Source organism: Podarcis melisellensis (genome assembly GCF_964234715.1).
Source record: "Podarcis melisellensis genome assembly, chromosome: 18".
Classification (NCBI taxonomy): Eukaryota; Metazoa; Chordata; class Lepidosauria; order Squamata; family Lacertidae; genus Podarcis; species Podarcis melisellensis.
This window is the reverse complement of record NC_138536.1, coordinates 5,752,476-5,779,796: the sequence shown is the minus strand read 5'-3', so window position 1 is coordinate 5,779,796 and position 27,321 is coordinate 5,752,476. Positions and strand designations below refer to the sequence as shown.

The 27,321-nt window shown below is 47.9% G+C and overlaps 1 protein-coding gene across 2 annotated transcripts; it reads left to right on the top strand.

Annotated features, from left to right (window-relative positions):
• Positions 1-852: 852 nt before the first annotated feature.
• On the top strand, positions 853-27,321 carry HNRNPM (heterogeneous nuclear ribonucleoprotein M). 2 transcript variants are annotated; one of them, XM_081895580.1, is made up of 15 exons: positions 853-1,021; positions 4,102-4,274; positions 7,743-7,795; positions 8,729-8,830; positions 9,403-9,603; positions 12,503-12,656; positions 14,079-14,128; positions 15,888-15,948; positions 17,516-17,617; positions 19,953-19,997; positions 20,732-20,806; positions 22,079-22,177; positions 23,414-24,216; positions 24,724-24,775; positions 26,643-27,321. In XM_081895580.1, exons 1-15 carry the CDS (start codon positions 891-893, stop codon positions 26,804-26,806), a joined length of 2,265 nt encoding a protein of 754 aa, XP_081751706.1. In that variant the 5' UTR covers positions 853-890; the 3' UTR covers positions 26,807-27,321. The 2 variants fall into 2 exon arrangements, with proteins under 2 accessions (XP_081751706.1, XP_081751705.1); XM_081895579.1 differs by lacking the exons at positions 853-1,021; positions 4,102-4,274; positions 7,743-7,795 and adding an exon at positions 7,875-8,621 and having other exon boundaries at positions 8,737-8,830.

Here is a 27,321-nt window from a genome sequence, read left to right as displayed (position 1 = left end):
TTGAAATTATTTTCTTTATTTTATTTTGAATTTTTATTTTATTTTGAAATTATTTTCTTTATTTTATTTTGAATTTTTATTTTATTTTGAAATTATTTTCTTTATTTTATTTTGAAATTTTATTTTATTTTGAAATTATTTATGGCACATTCTTTCAATAGGGAGAGCGCCTAAAGTCCAAACTCTTTTGGCAGCTGTGGTCAAAGGGCAGCATAGAGACTCGAGGGGCAGAGCGGCCCTCTGCTGGCTCCGCCCCTCGCGTTGCCATGGAGACCCTGCCGGCAAAGCGGCCTCCTCTCACTTCTCATAGAGATTTGCGGGGAAAGGCCCGCCCCTTCCTGGATTCCGACTGCGTGCCCCGCATCAATCATCGAGGTTGGGCTCCTTGCGTCAAAGAGGTTTCATGAACTACAACTCCCGTCATCCCTAGAGAGGGAGGCCGACGGTCAAGGACGACGGGAATTGAAGTTTATAAACGGGAAGCGAATACCGGAAGTCCGCTCTATCATTTCCTTATCTCTACTTTCCTTCCAATCCATGTAGCGAAGCAGCAGTCGGGGGGAGATGTTTCTGGAGAGGGGGCGTGGCTCTCTCTCGAGGACTGAGGGAAAAGGGGCGTGGCTCTCTCGATGAGAATAAGAAGGGGCGTGGTTATCTCGAGTAATGTGAGGAGAGGGACGAGAGGAGGGGGCGTGGCTTTCGGGAGGAGGGACGAGGGGGCGTGGCTCCCGCCAGGACCCGAGGGGGCGTGTTTCCCCGGGGCTTTGCTACTTATTGGCTGAGGCGGAGCGGCGGCGGGAGGGGAGGGGGGAAAGAGAGAGGGAGTGACGTCGCGGAGGCGACGCATGCGCACTGGTTCGCGCGGGCGACGGGCTGAGAAGGAGCAGAAAATGGCGGCGGCTGTGGCGGCGGCGGGTTCGGAAGGCGGCGCCAAGATGGCGGAGGCCGGGGCCTTGGCCGGAGGAGGGATGGCGGCGGCCAACGGGGCTGGCAACGGCGTCGGGGAGGGCGTCCCCAAGAGGTACGGGGGGAGAAGGAAGGAAAAAAAGAGGCATTTGCTTTTCCTCACGGGGTGGACGCGCCACATCCGGGAACGGGGAAATTCCCCCCCAATTCTCTTGCCTCTGCCGCTAACTCGGCTGAAGTGGAACCGTAAGGGGGTCCCCAGGGACATCTAGTCGAGCCCGCCCGGGAGGGGAAGGCCTGGCTTGGTTTCGCCCGCCAAATCCGCGAAACGAAAAGGAGAGAGAAATTTAGGGGGGGGAGGCCAAGAGGGATGAGGTTTTCCGTTAAAAAGTAATATGGTTACAGGAATTCTGAGGTCTTTATATCTATCTATACACACACATACATACATACACACACATATATATAGAAAGAGGCATGTATGTTTTTCCGTTAAAAAATATGGTTATAGGAATTCTGAGGTGTGTGTATATATATATATATATATATATACACACACACACACACACATATATATATGGAAAGAGGCATGTATGTTTTTCCGTTAAAAAATAATATGGTTATAGGAATTCTGAGGTATATATATATATATATATATACACACACACATATATATATATATAGAAAGAGGCATGTATGTTTTTCCGTTAAAAAATATGGTTATAGGAATTCTGAGGTGTATATATATATATATATATATATATATATATACACACACACACACATATATATATGGAAAGAGGCATGTATGTTTTTCCGTTAAAAAATAATATGGTTATAGGAATTCTGAGGTATATATATATATATATATATACACACACACATATATATATATATAGAAAGAGGCATGTATGTTTTTCCGTTAAAAAATATGGTTATAGGAATTCTGAGGTGTATATATATATATATATATATATATATACACACACACACACACACACATATATATATGGAAAGAGGCATGTATGTTTTTCCGTTAAAAAATAATATGGTTATAGGAATTCTGAGGTATATATATATATATATATATACACACACACATATATATATATATAGAAAGAGGCATGTATGTTTTTCCGTTAAAAAATATGGTTATAGGAATTCTGAGGTATATATATATATATATATATATATATATATATATATATATACACACACACACACACACAAATATATACATATATAGAAAGAGGCATGTATGTGTGTGTATATATATATATATATATACCTCAGAATTCCTATAACCATATTATTTTTTAACGGAAAAACTCAACGACTTCTCTGCTATATATATATGTCTGTGTATATATTCGTATATATATATATATATATATATATATATATATATATATATATTTGCTTTCGTATATATATATATACACACACACACACACACACACACACATACACACACACATATATATAGAAAGAGGCATGTATGTGTACACCTCAAAATTCCTATAACCATATTATTTTTTAACGGAAAAAACTCAACGACTTCTCTGCTAAGACCCATCCCTCCCTCTTGGCCTCCCCCCCCCAATTTCTCTCTCCTTTTCGTTTCGCGGATTTGGCAGGCAAAACCAAGCCAGGCCTTCCCCTTCTGGGCGGGCTCGACTAGATGTCCCTGGGGACCCCCTTACGGTTCCACTTCAGCCGAGTTAGCGGCAGAGACAAGACACGCACATATACGTATAAAATGCAGTGGTACCTCGGGTTACATACGCTTCAGGTTACACACTCCACTAAGCCAGAAATAGTGCTTCAGGTTAAGAACTTTGCTTCAGGATAAGAACAGAAATCGTGCTGCGGCGGCAGCAGGAGGCCCCATTAGCTAAAGTGGTGCTTCAGGTTAAGAACAGTTTCAGGTTAAGTACGGACCTCAGGAACGAATTAAGTACTTAACCTGAGGTACCACTGTATGTTCATAAATGTACAAGGCAAACACATACACAAGTATATAAACCACGTGTCTGAAATAGTACAGGAGAGCAATCCTGAAGCCATTTTGACTATTCCCAAATTGACCTCAAATATCTCTCTGCAAGGAGGAAGGAAATGGGAAAAGCTTTTTGCAGTTGTCTTTTGACTGGGGTTTACTGTCCACTCGGCCAAGCTGATAAAGCTCCATCTTCCGGCCGAGCCTTCGAAATCGCCTCCGACGGATAATTAACGACCTCAAGGCTTTGATGAGGCTCCGAGGCGCATTCTATTCAGCAGAGTTTCCAGCAGCATGAGGAAGTGATGAGATTCATGGCTACATTGCAAAGAGTTTTATGTCTGCGCAGCTTAGAATTTTCTGGAAAATCTTTTAAAAACTGAAGATAACAGAAAAAATTGGGCGTTTTTGCTGCTGTTACTATTATTAAACAACACCTCAGTCTAATAGTTTGTTCAGCAGCCTCAGCTTTTGTAGCCTAGGCCTCTCCTCCCTGGCCTGGTGGGAAAAGGCCTGCAAGGCAGGGAGCACATTTTCCAGGACTCACAGCTAACATTAATATATATATATATATACAGTGGCATCTCGGGTTATGTAAAGTTCAGGTTGCAAAAGCGACAAACCCGGAAGTGTTTTGCCACATGCGTAGAAGCAGTATACCGCCATGCGTGCATGCTCAGAAGCACTGTACCGCTTCTGGGGTTGCAAAAACCTCGGGACCCGCCTGGACTTCCGGAATGGGTCCCGTTCGCAACCAGAGGTACCATTGTACAGTGGTGCCACACAAGGTGGAAAACTCGCTAGACGAAAGAGTTGTCCGTTTTGGAGGTGCTTCGCAAAACGAATTTCCTATGGGCTTGCTTCGCAAGACGAAAATGTCTTGCGAGTTCCTGCGGTTTCCCCCCTTTTCCCCCCTTTTACTAAGGGTCTTATCCGCATAGCCGCTAATAGCGCTAATCCGCTAAGCTGTCAACGGGCTTGCTTCGCAAGACGGAAAAAACCGCTAGACGAAGAGACTCGCAGAACGGATTCTTTTCGTCTTGCAAGGCACCACTGTACTAATATGCTGTGTGTGTGTGTGTGTGTATACCTGTCCCCCCAATTTTTGGGGGGCTTTGGGTGCTAAATGCTGGAAGGGTTTGAGCTGAGTAACTTCTAAAATACCTTAACTGTAGGCCTCTTTTTTTTCTTTGCAGTGAAGGCGAACGGCCAACCCAGAACGAGAAAAGGAAGGAGAAAAGTGCTAAGCGTGGAGGAGGGAGTCGCTTTGAGCCCTATGCCAGCCCTTCGAAAAGATACCGAGCCTTCATTACCAACATCCCTTTCGATGTGAAGTGGCAGTACCTCAAAGACCTAGTCAAAGAGAAAGGTAAACAGCTTTGCGTATGCCTGAGCTGCAACGTTGCGCCCTTCCCCATGGCGTTAATTTTTTTCTACTTCTGAAGCTGGGAGCGTGCCAGAGGTGATTCTGGGTAGCTGTAGCTATGTTGAAGAAGCAAGGTTTTTTTTTGAGGACAGGCTCTCCCGATGGTGCATGCTAGCTGCTGTGCCCTCACAGGATTCGTCCTGTGTGTGCAGGTGTTTGGCATTGTCTAGAAGGCTTCAGAGCAAAAGAGTCTTTGCAGTCCCTTGGAAGAGGCGAGACTTCTATCATCAGGGCCTGGTGTGAGCTTTTTTCCCCTTCAAATATTGGAAATGCTTTTGAAGCCTTTCATGGGTCTGGACACGTTTTGCTGCTGAGGAGAAGGAGAGCAGCCTTCCTCCTGGTTGATGCAATCTTGCTTTCGTTGTTGAATATCCAGGACCGTTTAAGAGTGAACTCCAAAGGAGGATGGGTTGCCTTCCCCCGCCTTTCCCTTTTCGTCTTGCAAAAGGGTGACTTGATTGGCTCCTCCATTCCAGTCATAGCTTTGTCAACCTAAATCCTTACAAAGATTTACAGTTCTGAGGAAAATTTGGCCAAAAGAAGCGATTCCACCACGTTTCAAATAAAGAACTCCCCCCACAGTCACAATTTTCATCCCAAAAGTCAACACAGAATTGGAACCAAACCATAATCTGTTCACAGCTGAATAATGAGCTACAGAGCAAATATTTGGGTGGGAAATAAAGGGGGGCGGGGAATCCATCCTCCTGGAGGGCATCTCTGGAAACGCATTATAAATTGGGAAATAAATTTGGGTCACGTGCTTGGAAGCTTAGGGTCCCCGTGGCTTAAAGCGGAGAACGATGGCTAACGTGCTTATGAGCCGAAGGAAGTGCAGGGAAGGTTCCCTTGAGGCAAATGGGGATTACACGCCCAACCCCATTAGGGCTGTGTGGCCCTTTCACACGTAACATGTCAACACTCAGTGTGGTGCGTGTTGGTAGCCCCAGAGATCTCAGTAGCTTTCAACAGATGGTGGATTTACAGGCTAACTGTCCGGTCCTCCTTCCAGCTATGGTTTCGTTACATTGAATGGAACGCCGCTTTGGGACGTGACAGCTACTGATCTACGCCGTGCGTGGAACATTGGTGAATAGGAACGTGTGTGTTCATAGATGTGTCCCACTGCAAGCCCTGCGCTGAGCTTGTGTGTTTCGGCCTTTCCTTCAGCTCGCGTGGATGCCAAAACCTTAACGTGGGACCGCTTTTCCTCTTGTTGCTCTGCTCAGCTGCTTATCCTGGCAGGTGATCCCGGGAGGAAAAAAAGAGAAATCCTCTTCATTTTCTCTCTGCAGATAGCTTAGTGTGTTATGTACAGACGAGAGCGTTCTTGGGTTTTGTGACTGCAGCCCAGAGTTGATTAATCTGGCATCGCTTAAAGCTGCTTCCCCCCCCCAGCCCCATTCACCAAAAACGATTGCTTAAGGCAGTCCAAATTAATTACTCTCGATGCAAGTCACCATAGTTCCAAGAACCAGGAATGTGGCTCTAAAAACGGTTAGCATTCTGGGTTTTTGTATGTAAGAATTACAGGTTTAGGAGCAGCAGCTAAACTGAGGTGACAGACTGCTGCTCCATCACTCAACAACCGTGGGATTTATAAAGCCCTTAATAATAGTAACTCCAGAGGCATCTTTGGTGCCAGTAAGTATGGTTTAGAAGACTTTAAGTGTTGTGGTCTGTTCAGATCTCACCTGGTGTGTTTTGGATGCCTCTCTTTGAAATGTTTTTAATGGTGTCCTCCTCTCGGTGAAGTCATTTCAGTTTTATCACTTGTTGGTGAAACTTAACGTTACAGGTGTGTGGTACGTTATCCTTTTTTATTATTATTTAACTTTACGCCAGTGTTCTTGATATTCCTCCACCTAAATCAGTACACAGGGCAATGGGATACAAAATCTAGGAGCCATCTGGCCCCTGGGAACTGGATTATTCACCAGGACAGGCAGGTGGAGTTGCTAGACTTCAAAAGTGATGCCTGGACATCTCCATTCAGTCGCAAAAGGCCCGTTGCCAGTTGCAAAATGTGACTGTCGCCTGGCTGCTTTCAAACGCTGACCCAGTGTTGACTCAGAAAAGCTTTGGCAAAGTGATGTGATCTGGACTTAGACCCCTAGTGGGATGGGACCTGTTTCAACCCTCTCTCTTAGGACAGTGTTGGGGAGGAATGGGTTTTGGGCTGTGAAGTTCGGCCCAGTAATTTAAGTAGGTCACATGCTTTCCAGCATAAAGTGTAGTATTTCCCTCCACTCCTCCCCCCCCCCACGACGCTTATTTTAACCCAGACTTGGGGAGCCGCAGCAAATGGCGGAAACCAGAATTTCAGGTTTTTCGATTGCTGAAAAGAGGCGCAAAGCAAAATCTGTATTGTACCACTCGCATCTGGTCACTGTGGAGAAAGAAATGTGGAAGTGGGAAGGGCTAGTGTGTTGTACTAGTTGGGTGAGAGGAGTCACGTTGAAGTGCAAACTTTTTTGCACTATCTGTAGCTCCTTTGAGGAAAAGTAGGAGATGCCTGTAAATTCAAGATTTAGCCACATGGCATAAATAGAATCCTGAATTTTTTTCAGGGGCAACTTGGGAATAGAAAAAACCAACCTGGTCTTCTGTTAAATAGACTCTAAACTCCCCTATGAGGAAGGGGCTTTCCAATATAGAGAAAAGGCAAGTAAGGGGGCAAGATTGAAGTGTCTAAAATAATGCATTGGATAGAGAAAACGTTTTCTCCTTGCCTCATAGCACTAAAACTAGGAGTAATGCAGTGAAGCTTAATGTGGGACGATTTCAGGACAGACAGAAGAAAGGGCTTCCTCACACATGGTTAAGCTATTAAATTTCCTCCTGCAAGAGGCAGCGATCGCCACCGACTTGGGTGCCTTTAAAAGAGGATTAGACAAGTTAACAGAGGATCAGGCTGCCAACAGGTACAGTAACCCTGAAGGCTGCCTCCACTATTGTGGGGAGAGTGGCTCTGTTTGTGTGCCTGCCATAGGCATCTGTCTGGTTGGCCTCCCTGGGAACAGGGTGCTGGACTAGATCCAGCAGGGACCTTCTTAATATTCTTAAGCGTTAATTAGTTTCGAGGGTTTGGCTAAAGAGGGTGACAATATCCCAAGCGAGGTTTCCATCTCTCCTCTCGGCCCCCAGAGATGAACGGGTATCAAAGCCTGAGGGAAACTTGAAAGGCATGGTTACCTAGTGCGAGGAAATCAAGGATATGTGTTTGACTCTGGTTTGATACGTATCACACACCTGTGACGCCAAGTTGCGGTGGACTAGCAAATGTGGAGTGTTCCTGGGCTTTTAATAAGGCAAAGGCTCCATATAAGGTTGTTGACGATTGTTCTAAATCCCCCTTGTTTTCTTGGCTTTCTCCCTTGGTCTATGTACCGTCTGGAATCTCATTTGTAGTTGGTGAGGTAACATACGTGGAGCTCTTAATGGACGCTGAAGGAAAGTCAAGGGTAAGTCTCCGAGAGAATTTCTTCCGTGGATTTTTTACTACATGACCGAAAAAGTAATGATAAAAAAGTTAATAATGTAACTGTTAACGGTGTGGAACCAAATGAACTTGGGATGCGTAGTGTGTATGGTTTTATCGTCGGCGCTGCCCCAGAGCTGCTTGGTGTGGGGTGGGAGGAGGTGGACATGGGGCATGTTAGACGCAGCAGCAACCCTCTGCTTCCCTCTTTTGGTGTTTGGCGGTATGACTTACGCATGGGTCCTTGTGTACTTTCTTTACTGGTACATGAACGTCCAAATCCTTAGCCTAAATGTTTCTCGTGGTTCTCGTTGCTGACCTTTGTAAGCTCGGTGTGGAAGAGAGAGGTTGCATAAATGTCAGAACTCCATGGCAGTCTGTGTCTAAATGTAAAAAAATGAAGCTAGCTGTTGCAGGCGTCCATTGCTTTTCAGTTCAGTGGAAAGTAGTTTCAGACTCTTCCCTGAAGGCTGATTTCTTTTGGGGGTAGAGTGGCTAGAGGTTGGATGTCCTAGAGGCAAGTAGGAGCTCGAAGAGTGACGTCTCTGAGAGAGGTTGGGAGTCTTGTCTGCATATCATTACTCCTTTTGCGTCAGCCCTAGCCATGTAGCTTCTAGGATGCAGGCACATAGTTCTGCCGCTTGTTAAAACAGCAAAATCTTGACCTTAACGACTGTAAAGACAAACAAGTATCCTTTTTAAATATCTTAAGCTCATCTGGCTCTTTACTGACCTGTTCCTTTTCCTTCCTGCTCTGCGCTCTGCTCCTCCCTGCCTGACATGAAATTTCCACGTCAAAAGGGATGTGCGTAAGTAGCTGAACCACCTTATTGAACCACCTTATTGTAGCAGGGGGCATGGGTGACATCCGGGAGCCCTTTGTGATTCTCTCTGGGTTTCTTTTTTTCCCTTTCCCCCCTGCAGTGTTGTCGAGTTCAAGATGGAAGAGAGCATGAAGAAGGCTGTGGAGGTTCTCAACAAGCACAGCCTCAGCGGCCGGCCCTTGAAAGTGAAAGAGGTGAGCCTATGGAGGCTGCGGCTGCCTGTCTCTCCCCCTGCCCTGGCTCGCTTCCATAAGACAGTGTAGTGGAGGCCCCACCCCAAAAAAAGAATTCCAGTGCCACAGGATAGTTCTCATAAGGAAGAAGAAGAAGAAGAGTTTGGATTTGATATCCCGCTTTATCACTACCCGAAGGAGTCTCAAAGCGGCTCACATTCTCCTTTCCCTTCCTCCCCCACAACAAACACTCTGTGAGGTGAGTGGGGCTGAGAGACTTCAGAGAAGTGTGATTGGCCCAGGGTCACCCAGCAGCTGCATGCGGAGGAGCGGAGACACGAACCCGGTTCCCCAGATTACGAGTCTACTGCTCTTAACTACTATACCACAGGGCTGAGCAACCTGTGTCTGGGCTGTATCAATTTCCCCTTCCAGGTCTCACATGATTCACTGCTCTTACCTACATCATCCTACCAGCATGAAGGTTGAGCACGAATGCTTCCCTGATCTCTAGCTTTCTTAGACAGCTGGCTTTCCGGCTGCTCTGCAGGATGAGAGCTTGCCTAAACCCGCCCTCCCTTTTTCTGTCCTAGGATCCTGATGGAGAGCATGTGAGGAGAGCCGTACAGAAGGCCATGGCTGCATCTGGTGGCGGGATGGGGATCGGCCCTGGTCCCGGCGGCCCCGGGATGATCAACATTCCTCCCAGCATCCTCAATAACCCGAACATCCCCAACGAGATCATTCATGCCCTGCAGGCAGGCAGGCTTGGGAGCACGGTCTTTGTGGCCAATGTGAGTGGCCCTTTTGTCTTGTCTTTGCTTGTGTCCCATGTCATCAGCGTTGTCAAACCTTGGTAGCGCATTCTGAGGCTTTCTCCCTTAAGGAGCCTGGTGATTTCACAGTCCTCGGGCAGGGGCAGCGTCCTGAAATTTTTGCATCTTGCATTTGCTTGGGAAAGGTTCTAGAGCTGGCATCAGGGCAGCTGAACATCTTAATAATAAAAATAATAATAAATTTTATTTATATCCTGCCCTCCCCAGCCAAAGCCGGGCTCAGGGCGGCTAACAACAATAAAATAGTGCAACATTCTAAAAACATTTCATTATAAAAATTAATTCAAATCAAATTGATGGCAACCATAAGCTTAAGTTCTGTAAAGATTGCCGAAGGAGGGAGTCAGGCTGCGCCCTGACCAAAGGCCTGGTGGAACAGCTCTGTCTTGCAGGCCCTGCGGCAAGATGTCAAATCCCGCAGGGCCCTAGTCTCTTGTGACAGAGCGTTCCACCAGATTGGAGCCGCAGCCGAAAAAGCCCTGGCTCTAGTTGAGGCCAGCCTAACCTCTCTGTGGCCTAGGACCTTCAGGATGTTTTTGTTTGAAGACCATAAGTTTCTCTGTGGGACATACCAGGAGAGGCGGTCCCATAGGCACAAGGGTCCTAAGCCGTACTGGGCTTTGAAGGTTAAAACCAGCACCTTAAACCTGATCCTGTACTCCACCGGGAGCCAGTGCAGCTGCTATAGCACCGGTTGAATGTGATCTCGCAGCGAGGACCCCGTAAGGAGTCTCGCGGCAGCATTCTGCACCTGCTGGAATTTCTGGGTCAGTCTCAAGGGCAGCCCCAGTCTGGAGGTGACAGTCGTGTGGATCACAGTGGCTAGGTCAGGGCGGGAGAGGTAAGGAGCCAACTGCTTAGCTTGGCGGAGGCATCTTAACATTCCTTTGCCTGTATGAAGCAGGATATTTTGACTGGATATTTTGAGTGTATTTTCTTATCCCTCCTCTGCTTTCCTTCGTGCGCAAAAGTCAGTGTGATGGTGAGAGGCAGAAGAGATCTTGCACTGAACCTCCACACCCCTACTGATAGTTTTTTTTTAAAAAAGCATCTAGCGTTTGTTAAGTGATGTACAGAGATGTGGGAGCATGGTGATCCTTACCCCTCCCTAAAACAAAGAAGAGATGGGGAGGATAGAGGAAAAAGCAAGCAAGCTATTTAATCCTACACAGTCTTCTTTTTTTATTTTTCCTTTTTCACGTTTGGATCCTTATGTCTCCAAAACAGCACCATCCACTGTTTGAGATCCCTGGCTTTGCAAAGTAGAAAATGCCTTTAGGGAAAACAGATCGGGGGGGGGGGAGAGAGAAACCTAATGGCGTTCTGACTGACTGGGGGGAAGGAATGGAGTATGTTGGAAAGGGACGCATCAGGGTCCCCTTGTTAACAATAATATATCACCACAACAAAGTGTGGCAACAGAGAGCTCTTCTGATTCTCAAAAGCACCATTGTCCACTCCATATTAAAAGGCAGGGTGAGGCGTGGGAAGGTGTGTCTTAATTTTGTGCCCAGGGGGCTCTTCCAGCTAACGGGTTAACTTTTATCTCGGTCAGCTCTTAATGCAGTAAAAATGCTGCTTGAGAGCTGTTCCTTTATGTCAGGCATAGGCAAACTCTGGCCCGCCAGATGTTTGGGACTACAATTCCCATCATCCCTAGTTAACAGGACCAGTGGTCAGGGATGATGGGAATTGTAGTCCCAAACATCTGGAGGACCAGAGTTTGCCTATGCCTGCATTATGTGAAACAGGTCTTGTGGGTGGTTTTAACACAGCTGAGCTTCGTTTCTATGCTGTGTTGTGGTTGATTCTGCTCAGAGATATTTCTGGATGATAGTGAAAACACAGCTCTTGATACTGAGATACAAGCGGCCCCTCAGGCTAACTCTTAGACCTATCTGTTGGCTTTTCACCTTAAAGGTCACTTTTCTCCTGCTGTTGCTTAAGCACTGTGTTCTTGTTAACTATTCTTCTGAGTCGTGCAGAGCGATGCAGCGGTTTCACCCTCGAAACCCTAGCGATGAAGTAGACGCCACACGCAAGACTCTGAGGATGACGCTTTGCTTGCAGGATGGCGACTATTAACGAGCAGTAGTATTTATGCATATCGAGTCTAATACAGTGGTACCTCTAGATACGCACACCTCTGGTTGCGTATCTTTCAGGATGCGAACGCGGCAAATTCCGGGTTTTGCCACATGCGCAGAAGTGCTCTACGCACTGCGCGCATGCACAGAAGCGGCACCTCTGGTTGCAAATTCCTCAGGATGCGGCCGGAACACTGTCCAATGTGTTTCTCTCCCTTGAGCCCAAGAGAGGGTCTTCTTCTTCTAAAGCAGTCCACAGATTATAGCTTCTCTGTCCTCACCAACTCCTTCCGGACAAAGTGTCTTCATGCTCAACAAAACAACGGCAAAACAGCCAGCCAGCCCCCACCCATGTCAGTACCTCAGAGACACAGATGCTCACTTTAACAGGTAGTTGACAAATGGTCAAGGCAATGGTCAAGTCGCAAGATTTGCAGTTGTTACATTACAGTGGTACCTCGGGATGCGAATGGGATCCGTTCCGGAACCCTGTTCGCATCCTGAATAGAACGCAAGGCACATCTGTGTGTGCGTAGGTTGCGTTTTGCTGCTTCCGCGCATGCGCGTGACGTCATTTTGAGCGTCTGCGCGAGCGGCGAAACCTGGAAGTAACACGCTCTGGAAGCGCAACCGGAAAGTGCTGAACCTGAAGCCCCTTCAACCCGAGGCATGACTGTACAAAGGTTTCCTCTCCGCCCGATGTAATCTGTTCTTTGTAAAATACATTTTCGTACAAACACTAACCGTTCTCCCTCTCCTCCTTCATTCAGCTGGATTACAAAGTTGGCTGGAAGAAGCTGAAGGAGGTGTTCAGCATGGCTGGCGTAGTGGTCCGGGCAGACATCCTGGAAGATAAAGACGGGAAGAGCCGGGGCATCGGCACAGTGACTTTTGAGCAGGCTATTGAAGCTGTTCAGGCCATTTGTATCTTTCTCTGGGGCTGGGGGGTGGGAAGGGTGATAGCCGAGGAGGGCACAAGTTGCAGAATTCCTGCATGTACACCCAGGGAATAATCTATGGGCTTTTTGGTGGAGATGCTGGTGGTTCACCTCTGTGTCCCAACCTTAACCAAGCTGGGTTTTTCAAACTTGGGCTCCCAGCTTTTTTTGGATCACAGCTCCCATCATTCTTGACCTGCTAGCTAGGGATGCTGGGAGTTGTAGTCCAGAAACAGCTGGGGACACGGGTTTGGGAAGCCCTGATCTAAGGGCTAGTTCATACAAACAGCATTTGAGGTGGGAATCTGTTTTTGGACGGGCTGTTTGAGGCTCACACTGCTCGCTGTTGCTGTGCATGGGGGGGGGGCGGACCTCACAATCTCTGTAGAAAGAAACTAATGTCAATGAGAAGCTGAGGTTAGCTATGGGATAGGGGAATCTGCAACCCTCCAGATGTACCCTTCCATCATCCCTGACCCATAGAGGCTGATGAGAGTTGAAATTTGATAATACCTGGCAGGCCACAAATTCTCCATCTCTCGGCTAGAACCTCCGCCGGCATGCTAGCTGCCTACATGCAGGGAATCTTTTTAAACTTGGTTCAGGATTTTGCCGTGTGACCCTCCACCTGTGGCTGAAGTACTGAGGAAGAGTTAGGTGTGTACATTGTAAAGCTGATTTATTTAAAATTTCATATATTTTTCAGTATTTACACCACCCCACCATGAAATTCTATGCCTCTGTGTCCATAGATGTCCTCAGTGATTATTGGTGGTTCCATTTATTTATTTCTTCATGCCAGTTAACACCATCATTTCCAAGCCGTGCGCTGTGGTGTTACAAAAGAGAGACTTAAAATTAACCAGAAAGGCTTCCTTAAAACGCCTGCTGAAAATTAAAAAGTCTCCACCGGGTACCTGAAGTTCACTAGGGAGAAGGCCTGTCTGAATTCAGCCTGAAGGCAGTTCCGCAAAATTGAAACTAGGGTGCAGGCACGCATCAGCCTGTGGTTTTTCTTTTTTTAAAAAAACAGTGCAATCTTCCGGTATAAGCTTTAATTGGATGGTGGTTTTTTGGGAGCCCCGTCATGCAGATTCAAGAGCATTAATTTTGATTCCAGCGGCTCTGACTTTGACCCAGACCTTGAAGCAGTATAGATGGGGGTGGGGAATGTAGGAGAAAAGCGCCTAGAGAACCTCAGCGTTCTGAATATGCCCATGGGCTCCAAAAGGTTGATTGCCTCTGCCGATAGACTCGTGGTTTGAGTGTCACGCTTTGGCAGCTGCCGGTTGCAGAAGGATCTGGATCTGGTCAGACTAAATAAAAGCTGCCAGGTGCTTGCAAGGGCCATCTCTTCGGGGTTTTGTTGGACTATTCCATGACGTAGGCTCCTTGACCCAAATCACAGCCATGTTCAATGGGCAGCTGCTGTTCGATAGACCGATGCATGTGAAGATGGTAAGTAGAACAATAATAATATTTATATGCCATGCATATAATGTATACAGTGGTACCTCGCAAGACGAAAAGCACGCAAGACGAAAGAGTTTTCCGTTTTTTGAGTTGTTCCGCAAGACGAATTTCCCTATGGGCTTGCTTCGCAAGACGAAATGTCTTGCGAGTTCTTGTGAGTTTGTTTCCTTTTTCTTAAAGCTGCTAAGCCGTTAATAGCCGCTAAGCCGCTAATAGCTGTGCTTCGCAAGACGAAAAAACCGCAAGACGAAGAGACTTGCGGAACAGATTAATTTCGTCTTGCGAGGGACCACTGTATGCCCCAGACACACTGGGCAGCTTCCAGCTAGGGCTGGGTGATACTGGCTTTCAACATTGCAAAATTTCACCAGCTAAGCATCGCAATATATTGATACATAACAACGTCTGAAATAAGGATGGAACTTGTAAGAGGCATTGGCTTCATGTTGTTGTTTTTTGTGCGTCGTGATTTGTGTTTAGCACACACATGCGCGCACACCCCACGATTCGGAAGTATATTGCCAGATCAAATATTATGAAACCGATATCACATTACGGACTTCACAAACGGGTTTTGGATGATGTGTGTCGCCCAGCTCTACAATCCACCAAAATAGAATCATAGAATCATAGAGTTGGAAGAGACCACAAGGGCCATGGAGTCCAACCCCCTGCCAAGCAGGAAACACCATCAGAGCACTCCTGACATATGGTTGTCAAGCCTCTGCTTCAAGACCTCCAAAGAAGGAGACTCCACCACACTCCTTGGCAGCAAATTCCACTGTCGAGCAGCTCTTACTGTCAGGAAGTTCTTCCTAATGTTTAGGTGGAATCTTCTTTCTTGTAGTTTGGATCCATTGCTCCGTGTCCGCTTCTCTGGAGCAGCAGAAAACAACCTTTCTCCCTCCTCTATGTGACATCCTTTTATATATTTGAACATGGCTATCATATCACCCCTTAACCTCCTCTTCTCCAGGCTAAACATGCCCAGCTCCCTTAGCCGTTCCTCATAAGGCATCGTTTCCAGGCCTTTGACCATTTTGGTTGCCCTCCTCTGGACACGTTCCAGAAAAACATCAAACGTTAAAGCAGGGGTCAACAAACTATTTCAGTAGGGGGCTGTTCCACTGTCCCTTTGGGGGCGGGAACTACCATATTTTGCGCTCTATAAGACGCACCAGACCCCAAAACGCACCTAGTTTTTGGAGGAGGAAAACAAGAAAAAAATATTCTGAATCTCAGAAGCCAGAACAGCAAGAGGGATCGCTGCGCAGTGAAAGCAGCGATCCCTCTTACTGTTCTGGCTTCTGGCATAGCTGCGCAGCCTGCATTCGCTCCATTAGATGCACACACATTTCCCCTTACTTTTTAGGAGGGGAAAAGTGAGTCTTCTAGAGCAAAAAATACGGTATATTTTGTGGGGGGGGTGACCGAATTCCTGTGCCCCACAAATAACCCAGAGATCCATTTTAAATAAAAGGACACATTCTATTCATGTAAAAACACGCCGATTACCGGACCGTCCGTGGGCTGGATTTAGAAGGCGATTGGGTTGGATCCGGCCCCCGGGCCTTAGTTTGCCTAACCATGCATTAAAAGCTTCCCTATGCAGGGCCGCCTTCAAAAGTCTGTTTATGAGTTTCATTTGGTGGGGGGGCGTCCCACAGTTGTGTGCAAAATCGAATGCTACAGCAGGCATCTGCTGCATTCGGCTTTGTATTGATCTGTGCATCTGATATTTCAGGACGAGCGAGCCTTGCCGAAAGGGGACTTCTTCCCTCCGGAGCGGCCCCAGCAGCTTCCTCGTAAGTATCTCCAGAAATGGTTACCCAAGAAATGGCTGTGTTACTCCACGTGGGAAGTAGCTTGCACACCTGCCCTGTGGAACAGTGTGTTCTTGTCATCGGGGATATTTGCTTGCTCTCCTGCTATTTCCCACTGTAAAAAGTTAAATTCTCATGTTCAGTGGGCTATTCTTTAAAATTAAAATTAAAATTTTAAATTAAATTTAAATTTAAAACTAAAATTTAAAATTAGTATGCGACATTGGTTGTCAACCGGTGTGCCGTGGCACCCTGTGGAGACTTGAGGTATGGCGGGGGGGGGGGCGCTGTCCTTTAATTAACTTGCAGACCGTATCTTCATTATCTCTCTTTGAGGAACATTCAGGGGAGCCAGCTGCTTTATCTTGCAGCCCATTATCTATTTGCATATCTCTCTTTCGGCCCCCCACAACTATCTTTTCCTTGAGTCTTCCTCCTCCTTGCTGCCTCCCAGTCATGTTTCAGATTCTTAGTCTCCCCCTCCATTTCTGCCACGGCGTACATAGGAGCTTCTGCCATGAGCTCGGCGAAAACCCCACTTACGCATATCCTGCAATGGCTTAAAACTGACTTAAAATGTGGAAAAATGAGTAAAACCCAACTAAAGCTATGTTGTTTAGTCGTCTTAGTCGTGTTTGACTCTCTGTGACCCCATGGACCAGAGCATGCCTTGGAAACTCACTTTCTTCTGAAAGCTTTTCCTTTTCTATGTCCATGGAGTTTTCTTGGCAAAATACTGGAGTGGTTTGCCAGTTCCTTCTCCAGGTGGATCACATTTAGTCTGAACTCTTGGCTATGACCTGTCCGTCTTGGGTAGCCCAGCATGGCATAGCCCATAGCTTCTCTTAAACAGTTATTCAAGCCCCTTCGCCATGACAAGGCAGTGATCCATGAAAGGGAACTAAAGCTATATATACGTATAAAAACTGTTTAAAACACACCAATAGTTACCAGGGAGAAGAGTCGGCGGAAGAAGAATGGAAGAAATTTAAAGACTACCTACAGAAATACTGTAAAATTAATGAATGTTAGAATGATGTTGGATAGAAATTAAGTGGTTTCCAGCTGTAATCATTAAGGGAATATGAGAAACAGGCTCAGAAACAGGTTAAAACTTAATGGCAAGGATTTGCTGAACTAACAATTTGAATTAGAATACAAAAAAGGGAGGTATGAGGAGGTCTGGGAAACATGTTAAAAGAAAATGAGAAATGGAAAATCTGCATGTTTCTTTTTTAAAAAATTATTTTTACTTTTGTATTTTTGTTGCTATTTTTTATTTTATTTTTGCCTTTATTGTAGTATTATTAAAAAACCTTAATAAATATTCTATAAAAAATAAATAAAACACACCAATAGTTACAAGAAAAACTGCACGGCACCAGCCACTTCATTTAAAGCCGTCAGTTACCAAAGCCCATTGGAACAAGGTTTCCGTTTGCCGACGGAAGGGCAGCAAGGAGGGATCCAGCCTGTCCTCTCTTTCCAGGGAGAGGGTGAACGCACACTGATACTGATGGCTGGTTTTTGAACCTCTCTTCTTTTGCAGATGGACTCGGAGGCATTGGCATGGGACTGGGGCCAGGAGGAATACCTATTGATGCAAACCATTTGAACAAGGGTTTGGGTATGGGCAACCTGGGACCCGGAGGTGAGTGAGGAACTGGGGCCGGGCTCTTTCCTTTGCTGTCTCCTCTAGCGTTCTGCCACGTTTCTGGATGTCATGATTTCTGTGCTGGTCTGAAATAAGGATGGATCTGGTTTTCAAACTTTGTGATACATCACCAGCTAAACATCGCGATACACTGATACATCACAATGTCTGAAATAAGGAGGGCGCTGTGTAGAGGCACTGGCTGGCTTCACGGTTTCTCCCGCATTGTGATCTTTGCATCACACAAGCCTTATGATTTGTGGTCTATTGCCAGGTCAGAGATTATGAAACCGATATCACGATATGGGCTTCAAAGTGGTTTTGGACAATAATCCAGCAGCATCTGAAGAGCACCCTATCCAGCTAAATCTGCTCTAATACAGTGGTGCCCCGCAAGACGAATGCCTCGCAAGACAGAAAACCCGCTAGACGAAAGGGTTTTCCGTTTTGGAGGTGCTTCGCAAAATGAATTTCCTATGGGCTTGCTTCGCAAGATGAAAATGTCTTGTGAGTTCCTGCTGGGTCCCCCCCCCCCCCCCGTTTCCCAAGCCACTAAGCCGCTTAACAGCTGATCCGCTAAGCCGCTAATAGCGCTAAGCCGCTAATGGGCTTGCTTCGCAAGGAAAAAACCGCAAGACAAAGAGACTCGCGGAACGGATTCTTTTCGTCTTGCGAGGCACCACTGTAATAATAATAATAATAATAATAATAATAATAATAATTTATTTATTTATACCCCACCCATCGGTTGGGTTTCCCCAGCCGCTCTGGGCGGCTTCCAAAAGAATATTAAAATACAATAGTCTATTAAACATTAAAAGCTTCCCTAAACAGGGCTGCCTTCAGATATCTTCTAAAAGCCTGGTAGTTGTTTTTCTCCTTGACATCTGGTGGGAGGGCGTTCCACAGGGCAGGCGCCACCACCGAGAAGGCCCTCTGCCTGGTTCTCTGTAACCTCACTTCTCGCAGTGAGGGAACCGCCAGAAGGCCCTCGGCACTGGACCTCAGTATCCAGGCAGAACGATGGGGGTGGAGATGCTCCTTCTGGTATACTGGACCGAGGCAGTTTAGGGCCTCGGGAAAGCTGGCCTTTCAGGTGTGTTTAGACTCTCAGCTCCTACCAGACCTAGCCAGCACGGCCGGTGGAAAGGGACAAAGGGAGTTGTCGTCCAGCATCATCTGATATGGAAGAACGCTGACGGAGCCGAAAGCTCTGTCTCTTGTTTGAGAACTGCTGGCGTCGCCTTGTTTGTCCCAAACAAGTTTTATCTCTCGGGAGTAAAGAGGGTGCCTGAGCCTAAATTGAGAGCAAGCAACCGTCTGCGTCCCTGCTGTCCGGCAACACGCTGGAAATGATTTTGATTTCCTTCACACGGCACTTAGATAATCCACCCCCACAGGAGTGGCAATGGCCCTTCCCTTAAAAAGAGACCCAGCGCATTGTGGAGAACAGTTATCTGTGACTGCTTGGCAACGCTAATAAAAATTTTATTATTTTTATCCCCGCCCATCTGACTAGATTGCCCCAGCGACGGTTGATCCTCATGTCCTCTTTCCAAGAAGAGTCAGTGGGAAATGGGATGCTAGACTAGGGAAGGCGGCTTCTGGCCTTATGTCTCCAGTGAAAGGATTGTGCAGTGGGGAAAGACTGTTCTCTGTGTCTGGAACCTTAGGAAGCTGACAATACCAGCTCAGGTGGATCAGTCCTCTAAATCTTAACGCTGCCATAGGTTCTAATTTAATTCTGTGTCCAGGGCGGCTGTCTACCAGCTCCATCTGGTACGCAGGCTGAGACCCTACTGGAAACTGCAATTCATCCAGAATGCGGCAGCTAGACTGGGGACTGGGAGTGGCCGCTGGGACAACATAACACTGGTCCTGAGAGATCTGCATTGGCTCCCAGTACGTTTCCGAGCACAATTCAATGTGTTGGTGCTGTCCTTTAAAGCCCTAAATGGCCTTGGTCCTGTATACCTGAAGGAGCGTCTCCACCCCCATCATTCAGCCCGGACACTGAGGTCCAGCACCGAGGGCCTTCTGGCAGTTCCCTCATTGTGAGAAGTGAGGTTACAGGGAACCAGGCAGAGGGCCTTCTCGGTCATGGCGCCTGCCCTGTGGAACGCCCTCCCTTCAGATGTGAAGGAAATAAGCAGCTATCCTATCTTCAAAAGACATTTGTTCAGGGAAGTTTTTAATATTTAATGCTGTATTGTTTTTAACACTTGATTGGGAGCCTCCCAGAGTGGCTGGGGAAACTCAGCCAGATGGGCGGGGTATAAATAATAAATTATTATTATTATAATTTCCACTCGTCTTGTCTGTTCTCTTTTAGGAATGGGCATAGAAGGCTTGGGCTTTGGAATGAACAAAATGGGAGGTAAGTAGGGGAACGGGGGCTGGAACTGATGTACGGTGGCAGCATTGCAGCAGGGTCTTGGTGATACTTAACGCGACCCTCACCTCAGAGCAGGTTCCCCTGCCGTGCATATTCCCAAGCCATCTCTGCAACACTTTTATGTAATGTGTTCATACACTGCATTTCCAGAGTAGGTCAGACAGTGGTTGGCTTGACCTGATGAAAAGCTCTAAAGTCCCAAGCCTTAGGTAAAGGTGAAGGTACCCCTGACCATTAGGTCCAGTCGTGACCGACTCTGGGGTTGCGGCGCTCATCTCGCTTTATTGGCCGAGGGAGCCGGCGTACAGCTTCCGGGTCATGTGGCCAGCATGACTAAGCTGCTTCTGGCGAACCAGAGCAGCGCACGGAAATGCCGTTTACCTTCCTGTCAGAGCCGTACCTATTTATCTACTTGCACTTTGATGTGATTTCAAACTGCTAGGTTGGCAGGAGCAGGGACCGAGCAACGGGAGCTCACCCTGTCGCAGGGATTCGAACCACCGACCTTCTGATCGGCAAGTCCTAGGCTCTGTGGTTTAACCCACAGTGCCACCCGCATCCCAAGCCTTACATACCGCTAATGTCTGAAAATAAAGGAGCCATTGGAGCTCTTGAAATCTGAGCCTGGTACCCTCTCAAATCCCACAGATGGGTTAGCTGGCAAGGCATGAGGGATTGGGAACTTGCTCACTGTTGCTTTTATTGTTGCTATTCAGGGATGGAAGGGCCTTTCAGCGGAATGGAGAACCTGGGCCGTTTCCCCTCTGGGATGAACCTGGGCAGGATGAGCGGTGAGACAAAAGATTGGCAATCTTCATAAACGGCTTGGCGCTTAATAGGGCTTGGGAAGGAGAATGGTGCTGAAACCCACAAGATTTTCAGAATATCGATTCTGAGGTTCTTTAAACCTTTCATTCTGATCGTCTCTCTTTCACTTAGTCTAGACAGGGATGTGAGGGACCTGAGTGGGGCCCTCTAAATGCTGATGGGCTATGACTCGTGTTATTCCTGGACATTGAGTTTCTGCACTCCAGCTGGTGCAGAATGCCACGGCGAGACTCCTTACGGGGTCCTCGCTGCGAGATCCCATTCACCCAGTGCTATACCAGCTGCACTGGCTCCTGGTGGAGTACAGGATCAGGTTTAAGGTGCTGGCTTTAACCTTCAAAGCCCTATACGGCCTAGGACCCTCGTACCTACGGGACCGCCTCTCCTGGTATGTCCCACGGAGGACCTTACGGTCTTCAAACAAAAACATCCTGAAGGTCCTAGGCCACAGAGAGGTTAGGCTGGCATCAACCAGAGCCAGGGCTTTTTCGGCTGTGACTCCGATCTGGTGGAACGCTCTGTCCCAAGAGACTAGGGCCCTGCGGGACTTGACATCTTTCCGCAGGGCCTGCAAGACAGAGCTGTTCCACCAGGCCTTTGGCCAGGGCACAGCCTGACTCCATCCTTCGGCAATCTGCACAGAACTCTAGCCCAATGGTTGCCATTAATCTGATTGGAATTTTATAATGAAAGGTTTTTAGAATGTTTTATCATTTACTGTTGTTAGCCACTCTGAGCCCAGCTTTGGCTGGGCAGGGTGGGATATAAATAAAAGGTTACTTGATTGGATTGCCTGGGGAGCCTGGCCAGTCTTTTGTAATGATAAATACTTAGTTCCTGGGCCAGGTCACAGGCTCACACCCTATTCAAACCCAGACATACCCTTAAGACAGGATTTGTGAAGGAAAAGACAATGGGGAGGCTTTTCCACTTTGACCTTGCAGAGAAAACATTTGCTCAGTTTAGGAATCAAAATGGCTTCAGGTCGGTCTTCCAGTGCTGATCTATGTACGTGCGGTTATGAACATTGCCATATATCTAAGACCTCAAAATTCCTATCACAATGGCGATAACAATCCCTACTGTCTCTAGTAAGGGATGAAAATGTCCTTCGCTTGAAGCTCTGGGAAGCCACTGCCAGTCGGTATAGACTGGAAAGCTTCGTTTACTTTGCCGGTTGGCTTTGTGTTTTCCACTCTCCTGGCAGAGGACTAAAAACTGCTCTTCGTTTCCAGAAATGGACCGTGCGATTGGAGGCGGATTTGAAAGAGACTTCCCGAGGAACGAAATGGGGATGCCTCGTAACTTTGGAGACACCCTGGACAGGGGGCTAGGTAAGTGTGGTCCGTTCTTTTTCTTCCCATCTGTGACAAAGCCTTCTTAGGCTTGGATCTTGTGTGTGCTTAGCAAAGCAGCCACTGCCATCTCTCTCTCTCCCCCCCCCCCCACACTTTGAAAAGGGTGTTTTCTGGTGGTTGTCTTTACTTACCTGACAACCAAAGAGAAAGGACATGGCGATTACGATAACCAGGTCAGTTCCCTGCCCAGCCACCCTCCACAGTGCACACCCCGCCGTATTCTGAAGTTTCGTTCAAAAATGTGAGCTTGTGATAGACACACCAGTGTGTGGAGCAAGTCAGAACCTGGCAGAGAAATGGGGCAGCGGAGTCCTTTTTGCTGGGGATAATTCAGACGGAAATCCCCAGGTGTCAAAAAAGGGTATTTGTGTATGCCACTACTGTGGCTCATGATTTGTTAGCCCAAAAACGGAAAACGAGCGAGGTCCCAACTAAAGGAGAATGGCAACGTAAACTGATGGAATATGCTCAGCTTGCGGACCTAACATATAGAATAAGAGAACAAGAAAAAACATGTTTAAAGAAGATTGGAAAATGTTTATTGAATAAAGGTAAAGGGACCCCTGACCATTAGGTCCAGTCGCGGACCACTCTGGGGTTGTGGCGCTCATCTCACTTTACTGGCCGAGGGAGCCGGCGTACAGCTTCCGGGTCATGTGGCCAGCATGACTAAGCTGCTTCTGGCGAAACCAGAGCAGCGCACGGAAACGCCGTTTACCTTCCCGCCGGAGGGGTACCTATTTATCTACTTGCACTTTGACGTGCTTTCAGACTGCTAGGTTGGCAGGAGCAGGGACAGAGCAACGGGAGCTCACCCCTTTGCAGGGATTCGAACTGCCGACCTTCTGATCGGCAAGTCCTAGGCTCTGTGGTTTAACCCACAGTGCCACCCACGTCCCTGTTTATTGAATACATGGGGGCGAAATTGTGTACACTTGAAAATAGAAGGGAAGTCATTGATATCTTTAAGGTTGAATATTCTGAATTGTAAAATAGAAAATTTAAAGAATGGGGCTCCGGGCCTGGAAGGAGGCAAACCTCAAAGTCCATAATCTGCTGGGAGAAGCAGCTGTGGGTGAACCTGTTAATCCAATTAATTCCAATATTTAAATTACACTAATTGTGCTTGGGTCTGTCTCTTGAGCTGCCCCTTTCTAGAGGGCTTGTTCCTGCCTTTCCCTTGCTGATGTGTCTCCTCTTTCTCTTTCGCAGGTGGCGGCGGAGGCGGGGCCAGCATCCCCACCATTGACCGCATGGCCCCCGGCCTCGACCGCATGGCCACGGGCATCGATAGGCTCCCCTCGGGCATGGGGCATGGCATAGAAAGAGTGGGCTCCGAGATGGACAGAATGGGGCTGGTGCTGGACCGCATGGGCTCCGGCGTGGACAGGATGGGCTCCGGCATCGACCGGATGGCTCCCCTTGGGATAGACCACTTGGCGTCCAACATGGACCGCATGGGCTCTGGGATAGACCGCATGGGGACTGGGATGGAGAGGATGGGCACAGGGCTAGGGTTCGGCATGGACCGCATGGGCTCTGCCATGGACCGCGTCGGCACAACCATGGACCGCATGGGCGCCGGCGTGGACCGCATGAGCTCCGGCATAGAAAGGATGGGCCTGGGCATGGACCGCATGGTCCCTGCGGGGATGGGGCCCGCAGGGATGGGCCCCGTGATGGACAGGATGCCCGCGGGGCTGGACCGCCTTGGGGCGGCCTCCATCGACAGGATAGGACTGGACCGCATCGCGGCCAGCAACATGGACAGGATGGGGCTCGACCGCATGGGGGCTGCCGCCACCAACATGGACAGGATGGGGCCCGCCATGGGGCAGGGCATGGGGGCAGGGCTAGACAGGATGGGGCTCGCCATGGGGGGCACCTTCGAGAGGACGATGGAGATGGACCGGGGGAACTTTGCCGCCGGGAGCTTTGCCGGCGCCCTCGGGACCGGAGGACCTGCTGCCGCCGCCGGTGTAGCCAGGAAGGCTTGCCAGATTTTTGTGAGAAATGTGAGTGGGGGCACGATGGCAAGCCGCTGGGTTGAGCTTTGGGCTGGGGCTCCCAAGTAGATTTTCCTCCCTCTGCCCAGTACCCCACATCCCATCCCGTCCCCTGTGAGAAGTCAGAACTGAGCATGCTGGGAAGTTTTCATAGGCTCAGATAGGTTGTGTGGCTGGGTGTAGCGCAGGTCTTGGGCGTAAAGTCTTCACCGTGGTAGGAAAGCATTTTGAGTTTCCTAGCAAGGGGGAGGTGCCTTCTGGTGGGTGGTGGTGCTCCCCCCCCGGTGGGGGGTGGTTGGAGACCCCTGTGATGATAATAATAATAATAATAGTAATAATTTATTATTTATACCCCGCCCGTCTGGCTGGGCTTCCTCAGCCGCTCTGGGCGGCTTCCAAAAAAATATTAAAATCCTGCAATACATCAAACACTAAAAGCTTCCCTAAACAGGGCTGCCTTCAGATGTCTTCTAAATGATGATGATTCTCACTACTTTTTTCTCTCTCTCTTCCTAGCTTCCTTTTGATTTCACGTGGAAAATGCTGAAAGACAAGTTCAATGAGTGTGGTGAGTAGCTTAATTCAGGAGCGAGACGGAAATTCCCAAAGGACACGGGAGAGCTATGTGTATTCTGTGGGGGGAGAGGGTCATTGGGTGGGCTGGGTTGTCCGTCCCATGTTGCTTTATTAGGCAGGATTAGATCGGGCATGACCCTCTCCCATGTAGCAGGGAGACCCCTCCAGTTCCTTCCTTCCGAGTTCCCAGAGCAGGCTGTGCGGCAGATGCATTGTCCCCTGAGAAGAGACCTTTTGTGGATTTTGAACTTAATAAATCGGGAGAAGCATCCAGTCGGCCGGAAGATGGACAGTCCTCTTTCTTTTGGCTGACTCTTCTGATGGAGCAGGTGGGAAAGATGCAGTGGTCAGGCTTAACCCCGTAGCGACGCCTGTTCTCTTGTTGCGAGAAGGCACTCGGGGCCAAGAGGGGCCTTCTGGGGCCAGGATTGTTGCCTGACGCCCCTGAGTGAGGGTAAATCTCCTTACTACCGTATAATATAGCATTGATTGGGCCAGAGGGATTTGCCACTTCCTTCCCCCATCATTGAAGGCTTGGCGCTCTCATTTCAAGGGGGCGAGGTGTTAGACCAGGGGTCAGCAAACCTTTTCAGCAGAGGGCCGGGCCACTGGCCCTCACACCTTGTGGGGGGCTATTTTTTGGGGGGGAAATGAACGAATCCCTATGCCGCACAAATAACCCAGAGATGCATTTTAAATAAAAGCACACATTCTACTCAAGTAAAAACACCAGACAGCCCCCACAAATAACCCAGAGATGCATTTTAAATAAAAAGACACATTCCACTCATGTAGAAACATGCTGGTTCCTGGACCGGATTGAGAAGGTGATTGGGCCTGATCCGGCCCTCGGGCCTTAGTTTGCCTACCCATGGGTTAGGCTTTTGCAAAAAGCTTCACTCTGCATGGGGGTTGCTGATTAAGTTTGTCCTCATAGGAAACTGCCTTCCACAGGGTCCACCCGCCTCAATATTGTCTACAACAGGCTTTCTCAAACTTGGGTCTCCAGCTGTCATTGAGACTACAACACCCCTGATCCGTAGCTAGCAGAATCCGTGGTCAGGCCTGTTGGGAATTGTAGTTCAGAAACAGCTAGAGACTGGTCTACACCGACTGGCAGTGGCTCTCTGGGGTTTGGAGTCATGAAGTCTTTCTGAGCCCTACCTGGAGATCAGACCTGAGACATTAGATGCTATGACACTGAGCTTCAGGTTTGCAGTCGGACAGCTTGAGCCTTTGAGTAAATCATTTGGGTACCACTAATAAAAGGCAGAAGGGACGAGGGTGGCGCTGTGGGTTAAACCACAGAGCCTAGGGCTTGCCGATCAGAAGGTTGGCGGTTTGAATCCCCGCAATGACGGGGTGAGCTCCCGTTGCTCGGTCCCTGCTCCTGCCAACCTGGCAGTTCGAAAGCACCTCAAAGTGCAAGTAGATAAATAGGTACCACTCCAGTGGGAAGGTAAACGGCGTTTTCATGTGCTGCTCTGGTTCGCCAGAAGCGGCTTAGTCATGCTGGTCACATGATCTGGAAGCTGTACGCTGAATCCCTCGGCCAGTAAAGCGAGATGAGCGCCGCAACCCCAGAGTGGGCCACGACTGGACCTAATGGTCAGGGGCCCCCTTACCTTTACCTAATAAAAGGCAGAGCGGCCTACGTGTCAGCATCTCTCTGTTGCTCCAGACTTCCAGACCAACTCTCAGACTTAAAACCAAGGCATTCCTACGAGAGCCGGTATCAAAATCACATGGAAGCGGTACGGAAATGGATAAGGCGGAGCTATAACTGATAAGGAATGCGGTGCTCAAGGTTTGGGTAAGGTGGACAGACCTGGGCTAAAGCGAGTCGTCTTCTCCCACAGGCCACGTCATGTATGCAGACATCAAAATGGAGAACGGCAAGTCCAAAGGGTGCGGCGTGGTCCGATTTGAATCCCCGGAAGTTGCCGAAAGAGCCTGCCGTATGATGAATGGGATCCAGCTTCGTGGCAGGGAGATAGACGTGCGGATTGACAGGAATGCCTAAGTTTTGTTTTTTGGCAGGGGCCTTTTTAAATACGAAGGGAGAGCGCTTGGGGATTGTACTTTCTTGTTGGGATTTTTTAAAAAATTTGGATGTGAAAATGGTAAGACAACTCAGTTGCTTTTTGGAGTAATTTTAGTTCCTTTTTTTAAAATAAGATTTGTTTTTTCCCCATTTTACTGTCCTGGGTTTTTGTTTTTGAATTGAAACTGTGTTTTAACATGCACAATCTGGTTCTATGTAGTGGCGTCGCATTACACTATGTCTTTGGTAAATAAACGCCAGTGGCGGGTGGCTATCAAGTCTTGTTCCCACCCTTTCCCTGGTTAGAGAAACTCTTTGGAAAGACCCTCTGAAGAAAGCAAGTCATGCTGATTCACTTCTGTGAATTTATGAAAAGTTTTTTTAGGTTGTTTTTTTTGGAAAATCTACAACTAGACCATGAGTCAAACCAAAACCACATGTCTTGTATGAAGTCGATGTCTATATTAAAAGTGTTCTCTTGTGGCTGACAAAGA

Coding starts and splice junctions, on each gene's coding strand:
- HNRNPM (XM_081895580.1), top strand. CDS start 891: ATGGCGGCGGCTGTGGCGGCGGCGGGTTCGGAAGGCGGCGCCAAGATG. Junction 8,831..9,402: donor GGCCCTTGAAAGTGAAAGAG/GTGAGCCTATGG, acceptor TTTCTGTCCTAG/GATCCTGATGGAGAGCATGT. Junction 22,178..23,413: donor CACCCTGGACAGGGGGCTAG/GTAAGTGTGGTC, acceptor TCTCTTTCGCAG/GTGGCGGCGGAGGCGGGGCC.